Source organism: Gavia stellata, chromosome 3, assembly GCF_030936135.1.
Source record: "Gavia stellata isolate bGavSte3 chromosome 3, bGavSte3.hap2, whole genome shotgun sequence".
NCBI classification, from domain to species: Eukaryota; Metazoa; Chordata; class Aves; order Gaviiformes; family Gaviidae; genus Gavia; species Gavia stellata.
Genome location: NC_082596.1, coordinates 69061050 through 69082407, shown reverse-complemented (window position 1 = coordinate 69082407; position 21358 = coordinate 69061050). Strand labels below are relative to the sequence as shown.

The 21358-nt window shown below is 43.5% G+C and overlaps 2 protein-coding genes across 2 annotated transcripts in view; one reads left to right on the top strand and one right to left on the bottom strand.

The window, feature by feature from the left end:
* Positions 1–10111, bottom strand: part of ANKS6 (ankyrin repeat and sterile alpha motif domain containing 6) — a 42499-nt gene extending 32388 nt beyond the window's left edge. The window contains exons 1-3 of the mRNA XM_059815384.1: positions 9759–10111; positions 6063–6562; positions 1868–1912 (exon numbers count right to left, since the gene is read on the bottom strand). Coding sequence (XP_059671367.1) covers positions 1868–1912; positions 6063–6562; positions 9759–10111 — 898 coding nt within the window. The remainder of the gene's footprint in view (positions 1–1867; positions 1913–6062; positions 6563–9758) is intronic.
* Positions 10112–19203: 9092 nt separating this feature from the next.
* GALNT12 (polypeptide N-acetylgalactosaminyltransferase 12) overlaps positions 19204–21358 on the top strand; it is a 49559-nt gene continuing 47404 nt past the window's right edge. Inside the window, exon 1 of the mRNA XM_059815493.1 lies at positions 19204–19577. Within this exon, the coding sequence (XP_059671476.1) occupies positions 19204–19577 (374 nt within the window). The remainder of the gene's footprint in view (positions 19578–21358) is intronic.

The following is a 21358-nucleotide window of genomic DNA, read 5'->3' as shown; positions in this document are numbered from 1 at the left end:
AGGGGCAGCTGAACTCTCTAACACATCTGAGGCCTTCCTAGGAAGAGGTTTAGGTAGCTTATGTGTGAAGAGTCAACATTTAAGACAGAGCTCCTGGTACTGCTACCTATCACCTCTTTCTTCACCACTATTATGTCTGCCCATTTCCAGTTCTGGCAGCCTGAAAAGCCATAAAGTTCCTGAGACAGTGACTTACGATAGCTAACTGAAAAGCAACTGCTAAACTGTGGTACTAAACTCAGGATTAGATCTGAACGCTAAGGCCAGGCTTGACCATTTAAAACACACCTCTAACTTTTCAACAGGAATACAGCGACTATAAAACTTGGAAGATAACTGTCGATTTAAAGATGCATTGCTGAAATCCACTTGGACAGCTGTTGAGAAAAAAATGGTATTTTCCTTCACAAAAATCACTCATTTACAAATAATAATTAAAAAAAATAATCTAAAAATCCATCAGAAACTGTGAAAGTTGCTAACTCAGAGCTCTTTTCAGGTTGCAGCTCCCTGTTGAAAGCAAGAAGGTGAACCACACCAAAGGCTTCATGATTATGTTACAGTCAGGAGTGGGTACATGGACAAAAAAGCTGAAATGAGAGGCAGCTGTGCTCAACCCTAAAGCTCACTTATTCTGCATGCGCATATCCCAGTCAGGAGAGGTAGAGCCACCTTTCAGTGCACTGTGACCAGATTTTCTATGCCACAGAAAGCACAGCCCCCGTAAGGATTATTAGGTCCACTGCACACACAAGGCTGTATTACCAATGTTTCTTCATTGTCTGGGGCATCTTAGTCCCAAGTAAATGCCGGTTGACTAGAGAAGAAACAAACCTATTTGGTCTCATGGGACACCTCTCATGACTTCACTGGACATAAGATTTAATATCACATGACAATGACATCTTCCAATATTTAAAAAAAAAAATTAAATAGATACCTCAGGAACTTTAATACCGAGTGACTATTTTTTTTCTGACTGTCTGTATAGCTAGGACTGCTGGCAATAGGCTAAATGTGCTATCATATAGGTGAAAGCACATTTTAAATGTCAAAATACCAACTGTAAGAGCAGTAATCAGATATGGTTCAAGTACTGAATCTCTCTAAACTGTCAAAGAGATTGCAAACAGTGCAGAGTTTTCTGACCTGCAACATTACCAGGAACCTCAGGAGAAAGTGGATAGTCCTGTTTCCCATGCCAAAGCCATCGGATAGCAAGCCTCAAGCCAAACCCATCTTTTCAGCACATTTTCCTATGCTGGAAGATCCAGGAAAATAGAAAACCAGAAAGCAGCTTGCCATCCACCATGAGTGCAACCCATCAGAGCCTGGATCAAATTTGAATCAACAGGATGGCACTGGCTCTTTCTGTTTGCCATGGAACCATTTTACCAGTTGTGTGCTCATGAAAGTCACTCTTGCCCATGAGAGAACATGCAAGATCTGAGACACTTACTCTTTTCTTGAAGCAACTTTAAAGAGCAATTACAATGCTCATACAGAGTAGAGGCCAGCATATTTTTTGCACCAATCAGCACTTTTGTTTTCATACTTCAAGTTTATCGGGAAGGAAAAAAAAATATTAAAGGTATCATGGTCTTGGAATAACTGGAACTACTAAGTCACACCATTTTGGCATGAAGAGCACAACCAGGAGTTCACACAGATTTTCACATATTGGAATGTGAAGAAAAATAAATATAAACTACAGAAATAGATGCATTTTTAAAATGAAAAGAAAAATAAGGAAAAAACCAAAGTCACTTGTACAAGCAGAACCCATCTCGATTTCCCATATTAACAAACAAACATGCTCTGAAGTTACAAGAACCAGACACGGTAGAAGAGTCCTGTCAGTACTTACCCAATTTCAAAGCATGAAAGACATCAGGTTGCCTCTTTTCTGTATCTGGAAGAAATATAAATATTTCTATTAGCAATCATTAAAAAGGCAAAAATTTCTAGTAGATTTTTTATAGCAAAAACTATTAGAAAATTTACATAAAGGTACTATGAAACATATGTTTGGACATACATTAAATAAGAACAAAGAAAGCGCTGATAATCTTTTTATTCCCTTTGGGAAGAATGACTCACCTGTATGGTTCTCTGTGCAGAGTTAAAGCTACAAACTAAAGCACCAGTACAGGCTTTTGCCTTTCAACTTCCATTCTCTATCAGGAAATTGTATTTGGAAACTTCTGTATTTCCTGCCTGGAAGACTAAAATATTAATTAAAGAACCACAGTATGGTTCTGTGGTCTGGTGTAATCCTCTGTACAACAGCAAACACTCAAATACTACAGGATGATTTTGAAAGGTGACTCAAAAGGGAGTTTTACACAATGTCCCGTTTTTATTTCCTTTTCAGTATTGCCAGGTTAAGTTGTGAAGGTCACAAAAATAATAGTGATGATTTAACTACACAGCTTGCTATTTGTGCATTAATAATATCCTTCAGCTCCCAGATCATCATCCCCATAATAAGAACTGTAATTATTACAAATTTTAGTGTTTTGAGTGAAGGAACTTTCCTTCAACATGCCTTCAAAGTGCTTTGAAACTGCTGACACTATGTAAGATGAGGAAAAAATAGTGACATATTTTGCATCTTCCTCTCAAGCCAGAAAAATATATCCTTCTCCATCTTCCAAAGCATTACTGACACTACAGAATCAATGGGGTAAAAAGATTTTAAGTAAAACAAGGAGACGTTAAGATATTTTCCAAGCTCGATTCTGTCATTTTTATGATAACACAGAAAAGGTTAATGTTCATAGCTTGACTCCAAAGGAAGTAATTTGAAAATGCTGAACAAAAGCAATTGCCAGAAAGCCCCCAAAACCATGAGATACTCTTATTTTAAGACTGGGGAAAGAGCGCTGTGGGTCCTACATTTTCTCCTGATTCAGAAACTGATCTTATAGAAGGAACTGTGTATGAGCTCACTATTGGAAAACAGATTTCAAAAGACTAGTTTAGAAAAGGACCGGACTCCATACTTGGCATGTGAAAAGCATGGGAGAGAGGCAGCCTTAGGGAGCAGGAGACAATGAGGAGATGCCAGAAGGAAGGACTGCCGTCCAGGTAAGCCAAAGCAAGGACAGGGACAGAACACAGGCAACACCCAGGCCACTTCAGGTGGTTTTGAATTTGTTACTGAAAACAGCCCTGAGAAGACAGTTGCTTTCTTTTTGGCAGGCAATTCACCCTATCTATGGAAATGGATCAGAAGACAAGTTCCTTTTCTGCTGCCTTCCATATGAGCGAAAGGATCTTTTTTCTTCCCAGGACATAAAAGACTCCAGTGCTAGGAGGAGACTCAAGCCATGGTCAAAAACCAATGCAGAAATTTGTGTGGAAGCTTAAAAATTTTACTCCCAATTAGATACTACCCTTCTGCTGATGGAAACTCCCCCTCAGCAGAGGTGACAGGAACACTTGCCTGTGCAAGTGCACTCTCCTAGCTTAAACAGACTTCTTCAATACTTTAAGTCGTGTGACTACAGAAGACTTTCAAGACTCATCAGGCCAACTCTGCCTGCACATACGTTCAGTATGTGCAAACGCATGAGCAAGATACATAGCGCTGCACTAGTAAATCCCACAGATGTCTGATTCCCTCTGTGTACTGTAATCAACTTATGTCTATTCCTCAGAGACTTGTCAGGAGCAAATGTCTACAGTCAGTCGGTTCTGCCTAGTAGCATGGCTGTATAAAAGCCCCAGCTCCAACTTAACCTATGAGTCAACATCTGACTAAGTTAACACCTTCTCTGAAGCAGAAAGAAATGTCAGATTTTTGTCCTTGCTTCTTAAAGTACAAGGGAAGCTTGACCTGCAGGAATGACACCAAATTTAAACAAAAATTAACAATTTGGGGGATTGTGGACATGTCCACATGGTAGTGTAATACAGACATAATTAGATAAGATTTAAATAAGCCTATTTGGGTATCACAAGTGGCAGAGAGCTTAGAGTGGACTATCCTACCCTACAGGCTTTCTGTCACCATGGCTGGATGGGTGGTAGCACCTGGAAAAGGTTCTTTCTAGGGCTAGGCTCATCCTTAGATTTCATAGCAAGTACTCCAAAGCTGAAAAATGCAGATGCAGCTCTTCCAAACCCTGCTGTTAAACACCTCCCAGCACTGGTCTGCATCATAAAGCACAAATACCTTGACAAGTGTCCCCAAAGAGACACATACAGAATAAGGTCTCAATCTCTGAAATGACTTACTGACATTCGATGTCCAACACAATGTCCAAACCAAACTGTCTGATTTCAGGAACAGATTTAATGCATTTCTGTTAGCACAAAAAAACTTCCGGAGAAGGAAAAAGAAGCAAATCCCCAATACTTTAACAAAACTAACATAAGACATTCATAACACTATTTTATAGAACCAGCTAGAAAGAAAAGCTAATGTGGAAAGATATCTGGGAGAGATATCCACAATAAGTAAAAAAATACTGAAAACTAAACTCATTAACATTTCAAACTGACAGGTGACAGCAAGTAGGTTTAACCTTTATCTTCAATAAAAATAGAAATCCTAGGAAATTACATATTAAAAACTGTCAACGGAATACAAATTTGCTTAGTAATTAAAAAAACCTTGGAAAATTACTGGTAAAGACACGCAATATACTATTCTGACCTTTTGATTGAGTGTGCAGTACTGGATATACTGGTTAAGACTGAAGGAAAAATGTTGTAGTCTAAGTTTACTCACACCTTCCTAAGCCTTCAGATAACCTAGTACAAGATATTACCTCTCTCTACAAAATCCTGGATTTCTTCTATCCTTCCATGCTCATGGCTAAAGCTACATGACCACCACACATTATTTGATTACACTGTCACAAAATGTTTCGCTATCAATTCTCTTATTCAGTGCACGTAACAAATACATTACAGGGCAAAATTAAAAACCATAAAAGCACCATTTCTTAACTTCATTTTACTTGAGATTTGCATTGAAATAATGTTATTTTCATGTAGTTTTGTACATACATGAGCACAGTGTGTGTGCCTCTGTGTGTGTGCACACACACAGAGGCATATTCACATCTGAGGGGAGGAAGTTGCTTATAGATTTTATGAAGTCCTGAAGTTAATTAAGTATTCACCTCTCCTGCAAAGAACAGAAAAGTAGGGGACATGCCAACTTGTTATTCATGTACATTAATACTTGGTTTTCTTAGAATACACAGTCCACTATCAAAGGACTTTGAGGAGGTTTCATATATTCAGAGAGTGCTAGAAGAAACCATTAGGTTAACCTCATCTGGCTTTCTACGTGTCACAGGCCTTGCATGCAACACCCAGTGAAGACAATCCTACGATGAATTTTAGAAAGGCATTTAACCGTGACTGCAACTGTTAGCGATTGCACACCTCTACTAAGTAGCTCCAGGTCTCAGCTTCACCACAAAACATAGCATCTTATTTCCTGTTAAAATTCTTCTAACTTTAAACTCACAGTTTTTTAATTTGGCTGCCATATAGAAAGGCCCTCCAGTTTTGGACTTCCTGTCTTTAACATGGACACTTTATTAATCACACCTCTTAACCACCTCCTCATGAAACTAGACAGAATGAATTTCTTCAGTCTCTTCTTACAAGGCAGGTTTTCTAGATCTTATATCTTTTAGGTTTTCTTTGAGTATGCGATATCCTTTCTTTGATATACTAGTCTGGTTTTGATGTCCCTTCTTTAGGGCCATTTCAAGTAGGCCTTTGTAATTTTCTTCCTAAATGAGCACCTGGATCATGTGTTTTAAAAGCAAAAAAAAATTTAAAACATTAAAACATTTTAAAATGTTTCACATGATTTTTATTGCAGGACAGGAATCTCATCATGCTAATGTGGAGGAAATCTGCTGAAGTCGGGCATTCCTGCCTCACCCGAGGTAGGTGTACTTACTCCAACATTTTCAAAACTGTCTAGTTACAAATTATAAAGAACATCATGTACATACAAAACAACCCCTTCAATTTCTAAATACACAATCTAAAACTTCAAGAAAGTGAAACAAAAAACTAACGCTCCATACCTGCCTGGGGTCTGATCGTTGTGAGCGATTCCAGGTAGTCCTTCATGTCTTTGTGTTTGAAGCCAACAGAGATTTCAAAAGGTGTTTTATGTAATACATTCAGGTGATCAGGATTGGCACCTTTCTCCATGAGCTGCTGTGCCAAGCTCACCTTTCCACTAACAGCTGCCAGCATTAAAGGACTCCAGCCCATAGTCTTCACAGTGTAATTACAATCAGCTCCCCAGTCTAATAACAGATGTACCACTGCCTCATGTCCATGCTGAGCAGCTGCCATTAGTGGAGTTATATCAGGAAGGTCGTCTCTGCTGCTGTTAAGTACACTTGTGCTAAAATGGTCATAATTGTCTACAAAAGCTCCAGATTCCAGCAACAATTTCACCATGCTGACGTGGCCGCCTCTGGAGGCCATTGTTAGGACACTGGCTCCTAACTTATTTTGTGCATTGAGATCAGCACCATTCTCCAGCAAGATGTGAGCCACGCTTAGATGTCCAAACCTTGAGAAAAAAAGATAAGGAGGAGAATTAACACCTTGGATAGCAGAGGCTTCTTAAAGAAAACCGACATACTCTGAACATGGAAAACTTTGTTACCAAATTTGCCTACTATTGACTAATACACTATGTGGGATCATACACGCACCACTGAATGTGACAGTGGTGACCTTACGGGAGGGGAGCAATCAACAGCTAAGGAATGTAAACTAAACCATTCCACATGTACCAGTGACCATGCTCATAACCAGGCACCTATTTAAGAGAATGTTCTAGTCAAAGCAGCAACATGTCAGCCTCATTTTCAACTGCATGACATCAACATGTAACTTCCATAAACCAGAGAGTCACTTTCATCCTCTTAATTCCAGACCTGTATCACATTCAAGAATCAAAGTCAGTTTGTTTGCAGAGATCTTAAGTACCCCATTACTATTGAACAAGTAGAGTAAAAATTTCAAAGAGTTAATGCTAAAGAAGAAAAAAAAAAAAAAAAGACCCTTTTATGAACTGGATAGCCAATCTTTTGTATTTGCACCATCCCTTGCTTTCCAGTTGTGAACCACCAACGAACCCCCACAATGGAAGAAGGCTCAGAGAAGACAGGCATGTGCCCATGAAGCTCAGGGAAGAACAAAGCCAGTGGCCACAGCTGTTGTAAAGTAAGCTGAACTTCTCTCAACACAAAGGGGACCAGAGGGTGGCCTTTGTTTTAGAAAAACAGCTCTGTCAGCAGAGTGGGACAACTGGCTGTGTGAATGGCCTTCCCTAAAACAATCAATAGAAAGTACTATCTTCCTGAGTCCGCCAGACCAGCATGGGGGGAGTGTCTACACTGCTCAGCCCAACACAGAGGACCAAAACTGAGCAACCAACAAAACTGATTTTGAAGAGAGCAAGGGGCTTGAGCTGGCTTCCAGCCACATATTCCTCCCCGGCAACTGGGGACGCCCAGCATCGTGATGGTGAGCACACAGGGACTGGTAACAGGCATGCTGTTCGTCTTGTGGTTCAACTGTGTTGTTGCAGTTGCTATGTTAAGCCTGTGTTAAGATTTCAGGAGATTGCTGTAATACTAGGACAAACTAAAATCCTGTGTAACATCAAATATCTTCCAATAAGGAAACCTGGTATTAAAGCATTAAGCCCTCCTTGTGTGAAATATCTAGAAGAACTTGTCAGAGGACTGAACTCTGACACAAGTTTCACCAGTAACCCAGCTTTGATACAACTTGACTATCAGAGGCTCTGGTAGTTTGTCAGCAAGCAAAAGACAATCATGCAAGCCATACACCCAAACAGCTAGCTAACTGTGAGAAAATGGAAACCATTTACCCTTCCTCAGCTGAGGAATCCCACATTTTAATAAACATAATACATTGATAAGATGTGTACTTTCTGCTCTTTTTGCAGATATCACGCATTACTATATGCTTGTGTAGTGTTTAACACAATCAACTTTGATTCTGAAAGCAGCCTTTGTACATGGCAGCAAAGCAAATGTTAGTTGAGGAAATCCCAAAGAACGCTACTAACCACTAACAGCAGACATGAGACCAAAACTCCCTAGTTTCCTTTCAGAAAGTACATAGTTGCAGAAGGAAGCCTCCAGGGCCTGTCTAGTCCCTAGGTCTATCCTGGTAGCCTTCACTGTGTCACCTTAGCAGAGCCTGCAACCTCTGTACACATGGTTAATTTTATGCATATATGCTATCTCCTGTCCAATTTCAACAGGACTAACCACAGCCAGAAAATTAAACATCTATACAGTTCAAAACCTACATTTGTACAAAAACTGTGTTTCCTTTTTGGTTATCCATTAAAAAGAGAAAAGAAACATGCTCTTCCACTTTATGCTTTCTCCACAGGTTTCAATGATATCTACAGTACTTTTCAAATGGCAGCAAGTTATTTTTTTAAAAGTAAGAGAGTTATAGTGATTTGAGTTTATTGTTTTTAGAGAATGAGCATACGGTTTTCATTAAGGGGAAAAAAAAATTTAAGAATGTTTCTACAACTTTTTTCCCTTTTTTTTTTTTTCAACCTTCATAAAGTAACAAAATTGTTGAACCTTGTCTTCCTTGTTCTTACTGGGAAACCAGCTGTGTGACTCATTCTTTGGGAACTTTCTATGGGCTTTAATTGAAAAAAGAAATGTTGACTTTGAAACAGACTCTTTTCTTCCAAGTAGTCTAATCTGTTAAGAAACAAAAAAACCACCCAAACCCAAAAACCATTTCTCCTCTCAATTAAGCATTCAATTATTATAGGAAAGCACTGCCCTCCAACCTTGCAAAACACGTCTGTAAACCCAAGGGTTACTTGTAAACGTAAAGATAAGCACAAACACCAGCATTAGCAATACAGGGACCTCCCCCATCCCAGCTGTGGGTTACAAGAAGCATGGCATCATTGATGCAGAAAACAATCCAGTTTTGTCATTAAAACCCTCAGCAATGATTTTCCATATCCTCCAGTGAGCCATTTAGGAAAGTATAGAAAAGCCAAGTAAAATGAATTATTTCTGTTTGCTTCAGTATGTTTTATGTCAGAGGTGACCTTTCAACAGATAGGTAAGACACACACACCCCCCAAAAAAATGACCAAAAATGAAGCAACAGTCTGCACATATCTTATTTCCACAGAAGGAAAGAGGGGAGCAGTGTTTTCATGTTCAGGTTACCTCTGACAGCAATTCTGCACTGGCTTTACCCAAGAAAGTGTGCACAGCTTCAATCACCACCTCCTTAATATGGAAAGAGAAAACCTAACACTCCAGTGTAATACTTAACCAAATTTAAACCCGACAACCCCTTCTCACCCACCCGCCGGGGAGGTAACAGGTGACCACTCAGATCTCCCGTGTTAACTACACTACACCAGCGACGACCGACCGCGGCCTACAACATGGCGCCTCCCCGCCCGCCCTCACGCATGCTGACTCCCCTGGAGCCCCCCAGCGCTCCCGGGCACCCTCCCTCAGCCTGGGGAGCGGGATTTTGAGGGCGACGGGGCCGGCGGCAGTCCCGGGGCGGGGAAGGGAGGGCCGCCGAGGCTGTGCGGCTCCGCGGCCCTCCCTTCCCCGCCCCGGGACTGCCGCCGGGGCGGTAGCCGGCCTTGCCTCTGACTAGGCCGGTGCCCCGCGGCGAGACGGGGCGGCGGCCGGAGGCCCGCCCCCCCCCCCGGATCCGCCCCCTACCTGGCTGCCTGCATGAGGGGGCTCCATCCGTAGTGGTTCCTGCTCTGCACCGAGGCTCCCTTCCGCAGCAGGAACCGCACCAGCTGCTCGTGGCCCCCCGCCGCGGCGAACTGCAGACCCGTGTTGCCGGCCTCGTCGGTGCAGTCCACGGGCACGGCGGGGGCCGGTGAGGCGGACGCTTCGCCGCGGGGCTCTGCCGCCGCCGCCTCCTCGGTACCGCAGGAGGAGGGGGCCGCTGGGTCGGCGGTGCCACCGCCGGGCAGCCCCAAGAGGCGCCGGGCGGTCTCGCAGTCGCCCTGCTCGCAGGCGCGGAGGAAGAGCTGGACCTGGGGGGGCACCCCGCACTCCCCCATGGGCAGCGCCGGCGAGCCCCGCGCAGCTCGGCCGCCCGCGACCGCCTCCGCCGCCGGCAGCTGGGCGGCCGCCGGGAAGGCAGTGGGGAGGAGGGGACTCCGCTGGCGGGAGGAGGCCGGCCGAGGGCGGCCGCAGCGCCCCGGCCCCTCTCGCACGGCGGGAGGGGAAGCCGGGCTGGGCCGCACGCCGCGCTCCTCGGAGCCGGCAAGGGACGTCCCCGCCTGGGCCGAAGGCCTCGGCGCCGCTCTCCGCCAGGCCGTCCCCGCTGGCGGTCGCGGCGGTGTCACCCCTCCTCGTCCCCAGCCAGCGCCTGGGTCACTGCGGCTCCTGCCCCCTTCCCCAGGTGTTTTCTGTCATCCACTCGCATCTGGGCTGCAGCCGTTTTCTACAGCCTGTTCCTGCTACCATTACTGACTCCCATACAAAGACGTGTCTCTGCATTACATGTTTTTCTGCCCGGGGTCATCGCAGCAAGCCTTCGCTATGGGGCTTATTTGCTCTCACCCAACACAACCACCCCTTTTTCTTCCTTCACAACGTGACTTCTACAGGCTGGCACGGTCCCCCTCTGTCAGCCCCACTCCACTTAGGTGATACTTCAGCCTTTACTTGCACCTTCCTAACTTTTTCCTTCAGCTCCAAAACAGTCCCTTCCTTCACTGAGATGCAGGATTCACAGTTGAATCATTCTTCAACAAACATATATTTCCCACCCCCTGATAGCGCTGATCAGTTAGTCTTTCAGTTTAAGGAGTTTGAGCATAAAATTTGAATTTCTTGTGGCGTTTCAAATTATCTTCTCTTTAGCTTCAGCCTCCCAGGTAACCTGAAATCTCTTCCAGGTTATATGGACTTACGACAGCTAAAGCGAGGGGAAAAAATAGAGCACCAATGAAATAACTCTTGAACTGCAGTTGACCAGTCACTTAAGAATACTGTGTCGTGTCCCTGTAAGTTTGGGCAGGTCATTATCTATTAAAATCAGTGACTTCAATGGCAGAACATGGCACTTATTACAGTGGTGGGTTTGGGGACAAGAGGACTAGGAAAGGTTATGGGGAGTGTAGTGAAACCACCAAATGCCACTAACATGAAGCCATCCCCTGGTTTTAGGCAGTGGCATGCACATCTTCCAAGTTACATGGCTTTCTGCCTCTGATCCACTTGCAAATCCAAATTGCCAGTTCATCACAGCAAAGGGCCAAACAGGTTACACTTGGAGAAAGACCAGCAAACAAGAGTCCTGGCTGTGTTTATGGCCGCTTAAACCAGTCCTCTGGGAAAGTACTATTCACAGCAAAGAAAATAAAAATTACTTACACCTTTGCAAATTTATCATTACAGAAGGAATAGGACAAATTCCTAGATAGGGTAAATATTTAGTGATGCTTCCTCCATTATAGATACCATGTGTTAACTCATGTAAAACATGTAAAATATTTAAATATGTAACATATGCACTTATGTTAAATAATTTCCTTAAGCATAAAGATGTTTATTGTAGGCATCATCAGAAGCAAGATGCATTGCTAGGTAGACTTTTGGTCTAGCCAGTACAAGCATTCTTACGTTACGATAGTATGAGGAGCTTGCCATTATCAATAAAGCTGGATGGTGCAGTTCACTCTGTGTAAGATTTCAGAGCTTGGAAGAAGGGAATGGCAAGAGTGATTAATGCAATACATTATTCATGATTGAAGAAAACTGTGTCATACTTACCATATCAAAGTGCATGCTTGGATATAGTCAAATTAGCGACAGAATCACCCCAGTTTATCTTTGAGATAAGCTACTGAACATGTTCATCGTACAAATTTATGTTATGTAGCTGCTGATTCTGCTATCAAATTCCACTAATGGTTTGAAATTCCAAAGATATCATTAATGTAATTAGGAACCTAACAGCAAAAGATGCAACTCTTCTTTAAAGAAACTCATAAGTAAGCAATAGGAAGTATTTGCTGGGGTTTACAAAATGGGAGAGGAAATTATTTGTGCTAAATTCTGCTGCTGTCATCTGATGGCCATTACTATCTTCAGTCAGCATCCTAGGCATTTATACAGATGTGATCACTCAGCGATTTCTGTCACTGATAGAGAATCAAAATATCATGAGGCAAGAGAAAAATAATCAGATCTCTGCTGAAATAAGTGCTATAGAGTATTCTTATGGTGATGCAGTACCAAGGTCTCTGGGAAATACAGGACTTGATTTCTTCACCAACGAAAGAACAACCTAAGCCTTTCAAGCTGCTCATTAGGTAAGAGGATGGAGGAAGCTTAGGTTAGATGATAATACAGGAGAAAACAAAACCAAGAGTCTCAAGTGCAGATTGTGCATTAGTTGCTTGGAAGGTTTGTCCAAACTGCATCTGGTTTGTCCAGCCAGCAAAAAATACGTTGCTTTTGACAAGAAATTCCTTCACATCACCAATGTACTAATTTGTATAGGTCAGTGTGGGATTGCTGTGAGGTTAAAATTATTTAAAATGACAGAAAAACCTGATGAATGAAAAAATTACTTTAGACTAAAGGAGACGAGAAAAGTACAAGGAACAGAACAGGCACACCAAAAAAAGCAGAACAGATAAGACAATAGCAAACATGTGAGGCCAACATTTATGAAACTTTTCTAACTGAAGTCTCCACTGCAAATGATATCAAAACACCAGCAGGGAGTTAAATGGGCCTTATTAAATGGGCTTTATTAAAGCTGCTCATAATACAAGGCGACATAAGGGAGATAAACTTAGAGCCATCGTTCTGCAAGAGACAGAACTCATAAATTTGCAAAACAAAGCCTCAGAAACCATTACGGCGTGTAATGTACCTGTGGAGCTAGTAAAGTAAGTATAATATGGCAAATGTGCAGTGATGTAGAACTACAAATTGGCCAGGTAACATGACAAAAAATTCTGTTGCTCTTCTAGCAGTAATAGGATGTAATACATTTGGACATATCCTCATACCATGACACATGCTAAAATTTCTACCTCATATATAATTCACGATCACGTAATATGGAAGACTATAAAATTGCCATCATAATCAAAAGCATCTCAGAAAGGGAAAAATGCAAGTAGTCAAGCAATCTGTTCCAAAGAAATCCAGAAAACTAGAGATAGCTGACTCAGTCATAATCTTCATTATGAAAGTCTGGGGATGACGGTATCTCAAATCCCCAAATACAATGGCATTATTTTCATGGTAATTCAAGGAGTAAAAGGCTTATTTTCTACTGTAAAACCTTACTGATGTGACTCACAAGGAAGTCATACTTATGAGAAAAAGAAAACTGAAAGTTTTAGCGTGTGTTTTGTGTGAAGACTCTTATCTCCATCTTAAAGAAAAACATAGACACACATATTAGACATACCATCAGAGAAAAGCAGATGCTTCTCCAGTATCATTAGACTCACTCATACGTTAACTTTGGTCCTTTCAGGCATAGAAAAAGAAATAACCTTGAAAAATTACTAAAAAAAAGTGGTGGCAAGTGCCTACAGTATAGGATGACTAAGATTAATTCCATCACGTAATATCCCCTTGAGTTCTTGGTTCAGAATTTTAATCATGGCGTATATAACAGGTCTCCACTTTGTCTACTATAGCCAGCTGTTATAACTTTGTGATGAAATTACTTCATTTAAATGTTTCTGAATATGCCATAATTTTGATCAAACTTTCAAAAACTATTTGGAGCTCAGTATTTCAATTCACTGTGTCTGCACAAGAACGTAACGAAAAATCAGTCCGGTTTCCAATATAACAGACCTCGAACAGTCCGTTCAGTAACATGTCACATCATACCATATTCCGTGCACAGAACTGCAGTTTTGTTCCAATAGTTTTTGACAGCTAAGTTTGCTAGCCATGGCTTCCTTTATGTATGATATCTCTTCTACTGCCTGCAGTTCATGCTTGCTATTTAGCTAAAGACAACATTTATATATCAACAATATATACCTATAGCAAGAAAATATCCCAATCGATGCCTTTGGTATGCACATCCTTACTACCTTTAAGCTGTCCTGGCTTGCCTATGTCCTTTCGAACAAGATATTTTGTAAGTTTGTGTATGTGTGTATGTATATATGTAGACATATATATGTACATGCGCGCATACATGTACTACAGAATCTGCAAACTGGTACAGGTTAGGTCTTGCCCAAGTAGCATCCACTGAATGCCGCCTGTTTTTATTGTCTGACAGAAGATCCCTGAAATAGCTAACAGTTTCTATCTCACTCATCAGGTCTGTGTTTTTAATCTATCTTATTTTTAGGACTCCATACCCACTGTTCTTCCTCTCATCTAAATTCCTGATATGCTCTGCCTCAGTACTATGCACCCAGCTTCATTCTTGACCCAAAGCCTACCCTGTAAAACAGGGTCCCCGCTGAAGCACTGAGGACCTCAACACCCACCCTTCAGCGCAGACCTGCAGCTGGGAAAGCGGGGGCTCAGCCCATTTCATGTGTTGCCTGCACTATGCAACTGCCTCAAATAACAGCACTTTCAACACATATTAATAAAAAAAAATTTCTTGGCACTGGTGGAACAATGGGATGAATAATAATGTTTTAAAAATACAGGTGCACTTGTGCTGACGAACGAGAGAAAGAGCAGCCAAGGTGAAAGTTGAGGGAGGCTGTTTCTTTGCAGGGCAATGCTATTTTTACATTGAGTTAAAACAACGGTGAATGATGACCCATAGGTCCGAAGCTACCTCCAGTGGATATGTTTTATAACTTGGCTGAATCTTCTCCTTGAACAAATTTCCTACCTATCTGCAATGTATTTGTACACCATGTTCCTCTGATAATTTTTTTCCTTTTTTTTAGAATACCTAAGCGTTGGCTGTTACTAAAACAAAGAACATTATTTTGAAACACATTATTTGATACTTTCTTTTCTGCTGAAAGTATGAATTTAGGAAGCTATTTGAACTTCAGGTTTATTCAAAATGCAGTCTCTATCAGCTGATACTTCTCCACACCCCATTTCCATTTTATAATTTTGCTTCATTTTGACTGAAAGTACAGATCTAACCAAAAAAAATGAAAAAGAAAACTTTGGATGAGGAAAATTTTAAAGCCTTTGCAAAATTTAATACCTCTACTTTTTTCTGCAATATGTATGTCATCGCTATTAAATAATATATAAATAATATAAATAATAAAAATAAATAATAGATGTGTAAAATAGTTCATCTTAACTTACCGCTTTAAGTTTTCCTTGTCTGTAGACAAATTTGTTCAATAAGCTCATGTATTTTAGGTAAACTAAATATTGCCTGCAATTCAAATGGGTATTTCAGTGAGCAACAGATACACTCTTAATTTCAGCTATTACATTCGCTAGAATGTAAGTTCTTATGGACAATTACATATTGTTGTGTTTAGTCTTCGTCTCTTAGTGCTTTTGAAAGGTTTAGTTAATATTTTGTTTCTTCTTTTTTTTGGTGAAAAAGTAAGATCTCACTTTTTTAAGATAAACTTTTCAAATGTATTAATTATTCCACTGATCTCCTGTTTTAATTTTGACAACAGAGGGCATAATAGGTCTTCCTAGATAAGTAATTATAGGTTTTATATTACTTGTCCAGTTACTCTACTTATTTCTGACTGAATCTCCTGAAGCAACTGAATTTATAGCTCACTAAACATTCTTACTAATATTAAAAAAAACCCAAAAACTCAAAACCAATTGGTTTAACTTCCATTGTTATTAAACCTGAAAAAAAAAAAAAATAGAATTGCTTAAAAGGAACTTCTCCATGAAAACATTGTTACAAGCTTTACGGAGAGCAGGAAACTCATTTGCCTTATTAACTGTAGGGTTTTTTTCTCTGGGGCATATTTTTACACTCAGAGCAGAAGTCTTTATACTTTAAGTATTTCAGCTCAGAAATTTCAGTCTTCCCATCTTAATTAAACCCCACAAACTTTTAAAAAGGTTTAAGAAAAAGTGTTGTTGACTTCACATTCTTTACATCTTGTCCAAACCTATTTGGGAATGCAACTGATTTATTCTTAATGATTTTTGCATTAACACCATTACTGTACTTCCCCTTACTGAATTTCCTCAGATTTATATGCTTGGACATCAGCCCCGGGGAACTACCGTTTACTAGTATTACTTTCAATCCTCACTGCAATGATGTCCACAGGAAGCCTTCCCAGCTACTTTGCTCTAAGGGCATTATTACTACTGCGAGCCGCCTCCCTTACTTTCCCACCAGCTGTAACCTTTCTTGCTGCTGTGTAAGCAAGCTGATGCTCTCCTACCTTTTCTTCAAGCCCTTTCTTCCTTTTTAAAATCTGACTGAGAAGTAGCTATTCTGGTTATCTTCTTCAGCAGTCTTGTCTGATCTTACCCAGTCTGCCACTGATTGCAGCATGCCTCCTGCAGTCCTGTCACATTTTGTTCTGTTTCCCATTTTTTTATCTCAAAACTTCTTTTAGTCATGTGATTATATTCTTGTGTTTCTTCCATATTGCTCTAATACTTAAAATACTTAAATAAAATACTTATTATTCCAATACTTAAGAACCCCTGCAGCAGAACTCTCCTGTTTTCTTTCTCACTGTTCTTAATTAACACTCAGTCCTACGTTTTGCTCTTTACATCTTCCCAATCTCCCCCAATAATTTCTTTTGGGAGATCAGGAAGATCTCCTCCTTTGATTCATTCCGGGAAGTCCTTGTTGGGGTCCTCATGCGTAATATTTCTGTTACCCTATTCTAAGTAATTTGAAACCTTACACAAAGGGAAAAACCCAAGAATACTTGTTCCAGACAACCAGATCTAAACCAGCAGCACATTCCAGAAATGTTGGCTGTATCTTTAGAGTTTACCCCTCCACCAGCCCGAAACTAGAGAATTCCTGCTATGACTTCAATACCAACGACACAAGCTGGGCTTCCTTTATTCAGGAAGGATGGCGAGCAAGGAGACAACACAATCACTGGGCATGCTATTACTAGTGCCACCTAACTCTTCAGACACAAAGCTTGCTAGACACGGCTTCCTTTATATAGAGTGTATATTCTCATGTCCAGCATATTGGTATTTAGTAGTTGTCTACAATGCATATTTACACACACATACTTCACTACTATTATGCTTAACTTATTCCAGCTGGTATGTTATGCTTTGGAACTAGATTTTATGCATATATAATTACCTGTGATAGATAACTGTATAGCTGAATAAGAAATAATGAAATTATATCTATACACACACACTCTCATCTGCAAATCCACCTAAACTGCTTGATTTATGCTGGTTTGCTAGTGTCAGGATGACTCATTATTATTCAGTACCCTTCTGTCCAGAGCAAGGCCTCCACAGTAGTTGACAGCCTCTGTGTTTGTTGTCACATACAGTATTTATTATCATGCAAAATCAGAAACAGCTCATAGCTGTATGCTGTGACCTTGTCTGGTAGTGATGAGGTTTTTCCCGTTCCATAGCATCTGAGGTGTTTTCCTCCACGCCTCAGCAATGCTGGTGAGCACTGCCCAACACCGCTTACCAAGCTGAAGTCCCTCTCTGGAGATGACCGGAGTCCTCCGCGGGGTTGATCTTGACAGGCCTCCAACAGCAGAGGATAGTGCAGTAAACGGTCTCTTTGTAAAATGCATAGAGCAAATGACACCTCAAACCCAGAGTTTCAGCTCCCTGTTGAATGTGAGAGATAAACGGTATCAGTTATGTTACACTTAAGGTTTTTCAAACGCAAAATCACAAATTCTCATGTAATCTCATGGCCGCAGGATTGCAAGTTTAGGCAGATGGAGCTGCATCCTGATAGGGGGTGAATTAAAAAAGCAGTAAGGATATGTTTTTGAGTATGAAGCAAATCAGAAAGTTTCGACTAAATGCCACAGTTGCTTTTTTCCCATAATTCTGTCAAGCTATGAAACGGACTGCCCATTATCTGGATAATAGATTTGGGGGTTTCACTTGTCTTCTGGATTTCTATGAGGCCACGTTGGTTGGCATTGTTTTTCAACCAAGCACGCTGCTTTCTTCAGTGAAAGAGTTTGTCATTAACTCCCATGGCTTCTTGGCCCATGTTCTGTTTACTTCTAAAGCACATGCTGTTCTAGAGTGAGCAGAATGGATGAAGCCTGGTTTCCTACCGACTTGTTTCCTTCAGCCCCAAAGCTCTTCCTAGTCCCTCTGTGGCAAATAACCTCCCTTGCTGTCCTCCTGCAGCCCTGGCTACCTCTGTTAGGAGACAGCAAGCCTTGGGGCCGTCCCCGTGATCTCCAATGGCCAAAGCAGCCTGCTGTGGCCATGCCAGCCCTGTGCCAGCCAAATTTTCCCTTGCTGGGGTTACCCCTGCGTATCTGCCATACAGCTACCAGTGTTCATGAAGGTCCCTCAAGCTTCAGGGTGACCAGACCACCTCTTCCTTGAAGGGTAACAGCAAGTGCGTGAAGGGGACAATGACTTCCTCCCTCCTCCGCAGATCCCAGCAGTGCATGACCCAGCCGCACCGGGCGGGCCCTGCTCCGCTCCCTCCCTGCCCCAGGAACCGTGGGACAAGCGCCCGGGGCTGGGTCAGGACCATTACTGGCTCCACCGCTCGTGTCCCCAGTGAGAGCCCGGAGCAAGCTGCAGGCGTCTGCCTTCCCTGGTGTGTTGGGCCCTTGGGGCCGAGCAGCGTGCTGCCCACCACGAAACCGAGGGGCACCGCTCCCAGGGAGCCTGCTGGGGAGCGGGAGGGGCGCAGCCCCCCTCGCTGACAGGCGGGGAGGTTTCCCTGCCCGGGGGCGCCGGCAGGAGCCGCTCCCCGCCCCGCGGCAGCGCCCGTGCGCGGCTCTTCCGCGCCGCGCCGTGCCGTGCCGTGCCGCGCCCCTCCGGGCTGGCCGGCGGCGGGGCGGGGAGGAGGGAGGAGCCGCCGGCGGAGGAGCCGGGCGGGTTTCCTGGCGGGGGCAGCGCTGGTGGCGGGCGGGTGCCGCGGCGAGGGCAGGTCTGTGAGAACTTCGCCGAGTCCGCCTGGGGCGGAGGCGCGCCCGTGTCCGCGTCCGTGTCCGCGTCCGGGAGAGGCCGCCCGCGGTCCCGCCGCCTGCTCGGCATGGCCGGCCGCCTCGGCCGCGGGTTGTGCTGGGGCAAGCGGGGCCGGGGCTGCCGGGGCGGGGGCGCGCTGCTGGCCCTGGGGCTTCTGGCCGCCGTCGGCTTCCTCGTCTGGCGGCACGGCCCGCCGCCACGCCACGCCGCCCGCCGCGCCCCGCCGCCGCCCGCCGATGCCGAGCTGCTGCGGAAGCCGGTGTACGCGAAGCCGGCCCTGGACCCGGGGGCGCTGGGCGAGCTGGGCCGGGCGGTGCGGCTGGAGCTGAGCCCGGCCGAGAAGCGCCGTCAGGAGGAGAGCGTCCGCCGGCACCAGATCAACATCTACCTGAGCGACCGCATCTCCCTGCACCGCCGCCTGCCCGAGCGCTGGCACCCGCTGTGAGTACCCGCCGCTCCACCTGCCGCTGCCGCCGCGGCCGGGCTGCGGCGCCGAGTGACCCCGAGGGCAGTGGGGACGGGGCTGAGGAGCCGTGCCTGCCCCGGGTGTGGCTCGCTAGAGCGGCTCTTCCAAACAGCAGCGTTTGGTGGCAGCGGTCAGCGCGGGATAATCGCGTCTCGGCTGTAGCTCGCTCAGAAACGCGGAGGCTTTTGAAACTTATTTCCACCCCCCCCCAAATGCTTTCAGATCACAGCGTTTGCTCACTCAAACCTGGCTCCCGCTCCTCCACAGGCAGAAACAAGAGCATGGTGGTGGTGCGGGTGCAATTCCGGAGAGGTCGTTTTCCTCTGGTAGCCCTGGCTGTGTGGTTTCGGCCCCCAAGCAGTGACATGCTGCCGCGTTTCTCCTGCTGCTGTCGCCGGATGGGTCACTGTAGGCAGCAGCATACTCTTCCAGTCACTCCCAGATTTACAAATGTTAGGCTTCCCAGACGTCAGCTTTGCATTACATTCAAATGTCTTATGCCACATAGCGTAATGCGGATTGTTTTAGCATCAGATTTACCAGGAGCGTGCTGCTGTTTGGTGATGTAGAAATGCTCACAGAGATGCGTAACGTTCTTTTAAACCGGGACTTTGCTTGTTCCCAGATACTTAGTTGCTGGGGCAGTTTACCAGATGACGGCATAAGCAATTGTAAACTGAGGATTAGATACTGTTTGATGACATGATTCTAGTTTGTAGGTAACAGTTCAGCGCAGTCGTGAAGTCAGTGCTGCACAGCGGGTCCGACTGCCTGATCAGTGCTGGCCTAATGCAAATACTGAGGTTAGCTGAGTGGTTCACCCCAGCGCGGGCTGTCCTCCGAGGGAGCAGCCAGCTGGTGAGAGGAATGGGTTGGCCAGTTATGGGTAGGTGCCTTCAGCCAAAAGGGTCAGGACAGAGCCGTGGCTGCAGAATCCTCTCCTCTGCTTCACCTGAGCTTGGCTTCGGCCAGTTTATGTCATTGCAACAGGTTTGTATGGTATGGTAGCAAAGAACCGTGGAAAAAGCAAGGCTCTGTCTCTACCATGCGTTCACTTCAGGTCAGTGTGTCCTGTCTGGTAGTTCACTCAATTCTAGTTATAAATGCTGAATCTAAACCATGACTCCTATGATAGCTTTTAAAAAATTGCAATGTGAGTGCAAGGTCTTTTTATCATAAATTTAAGGCTGACAGTAGGCTTGTTTTTCTTATTTATCTTTTATTCTCCCCTTAGAAGCAGTCTAGAGACCATAGGCTAAAAAGGACCATTTTAGTTGCTTTTCTACAGGAAGAATTTAAATCATTTCAATGAATTATTTTGGACTCCTGCCATTTCTCTCAGACAGGATGTTGGAGGAAATGAGAGATCACAGTTGTTGAGCAGGGGACATTATAGCTGTTGGAGGGAGATTCTTGAAATGAAAGTAATATAAGTGGGCAGATGGATTTTGCTACAATGATACATCCTTTTTGATTTGGATATTTGGATGCTGGAATGACAAAATGTATCCAAACCGAAAGGATCACAAAGCGTCAGTGACATAATCTCAGAGCAAATTGCCTTCTGAGGCTGGGGCTGTATTGTACTGTTGTAGTATCTGCTGGCAGGTGCTTCATGCCTTTTCACACAGTTAAATCTAAATTATGGTAGAAACATCACAGAACATCTATTCAACTCACACAGCAAATGTAAAAAAAAAAAACTTCCCCAAAGACAATTTTGAAATGAAGTTGTTAACTACCTCTCAAGAAGGAA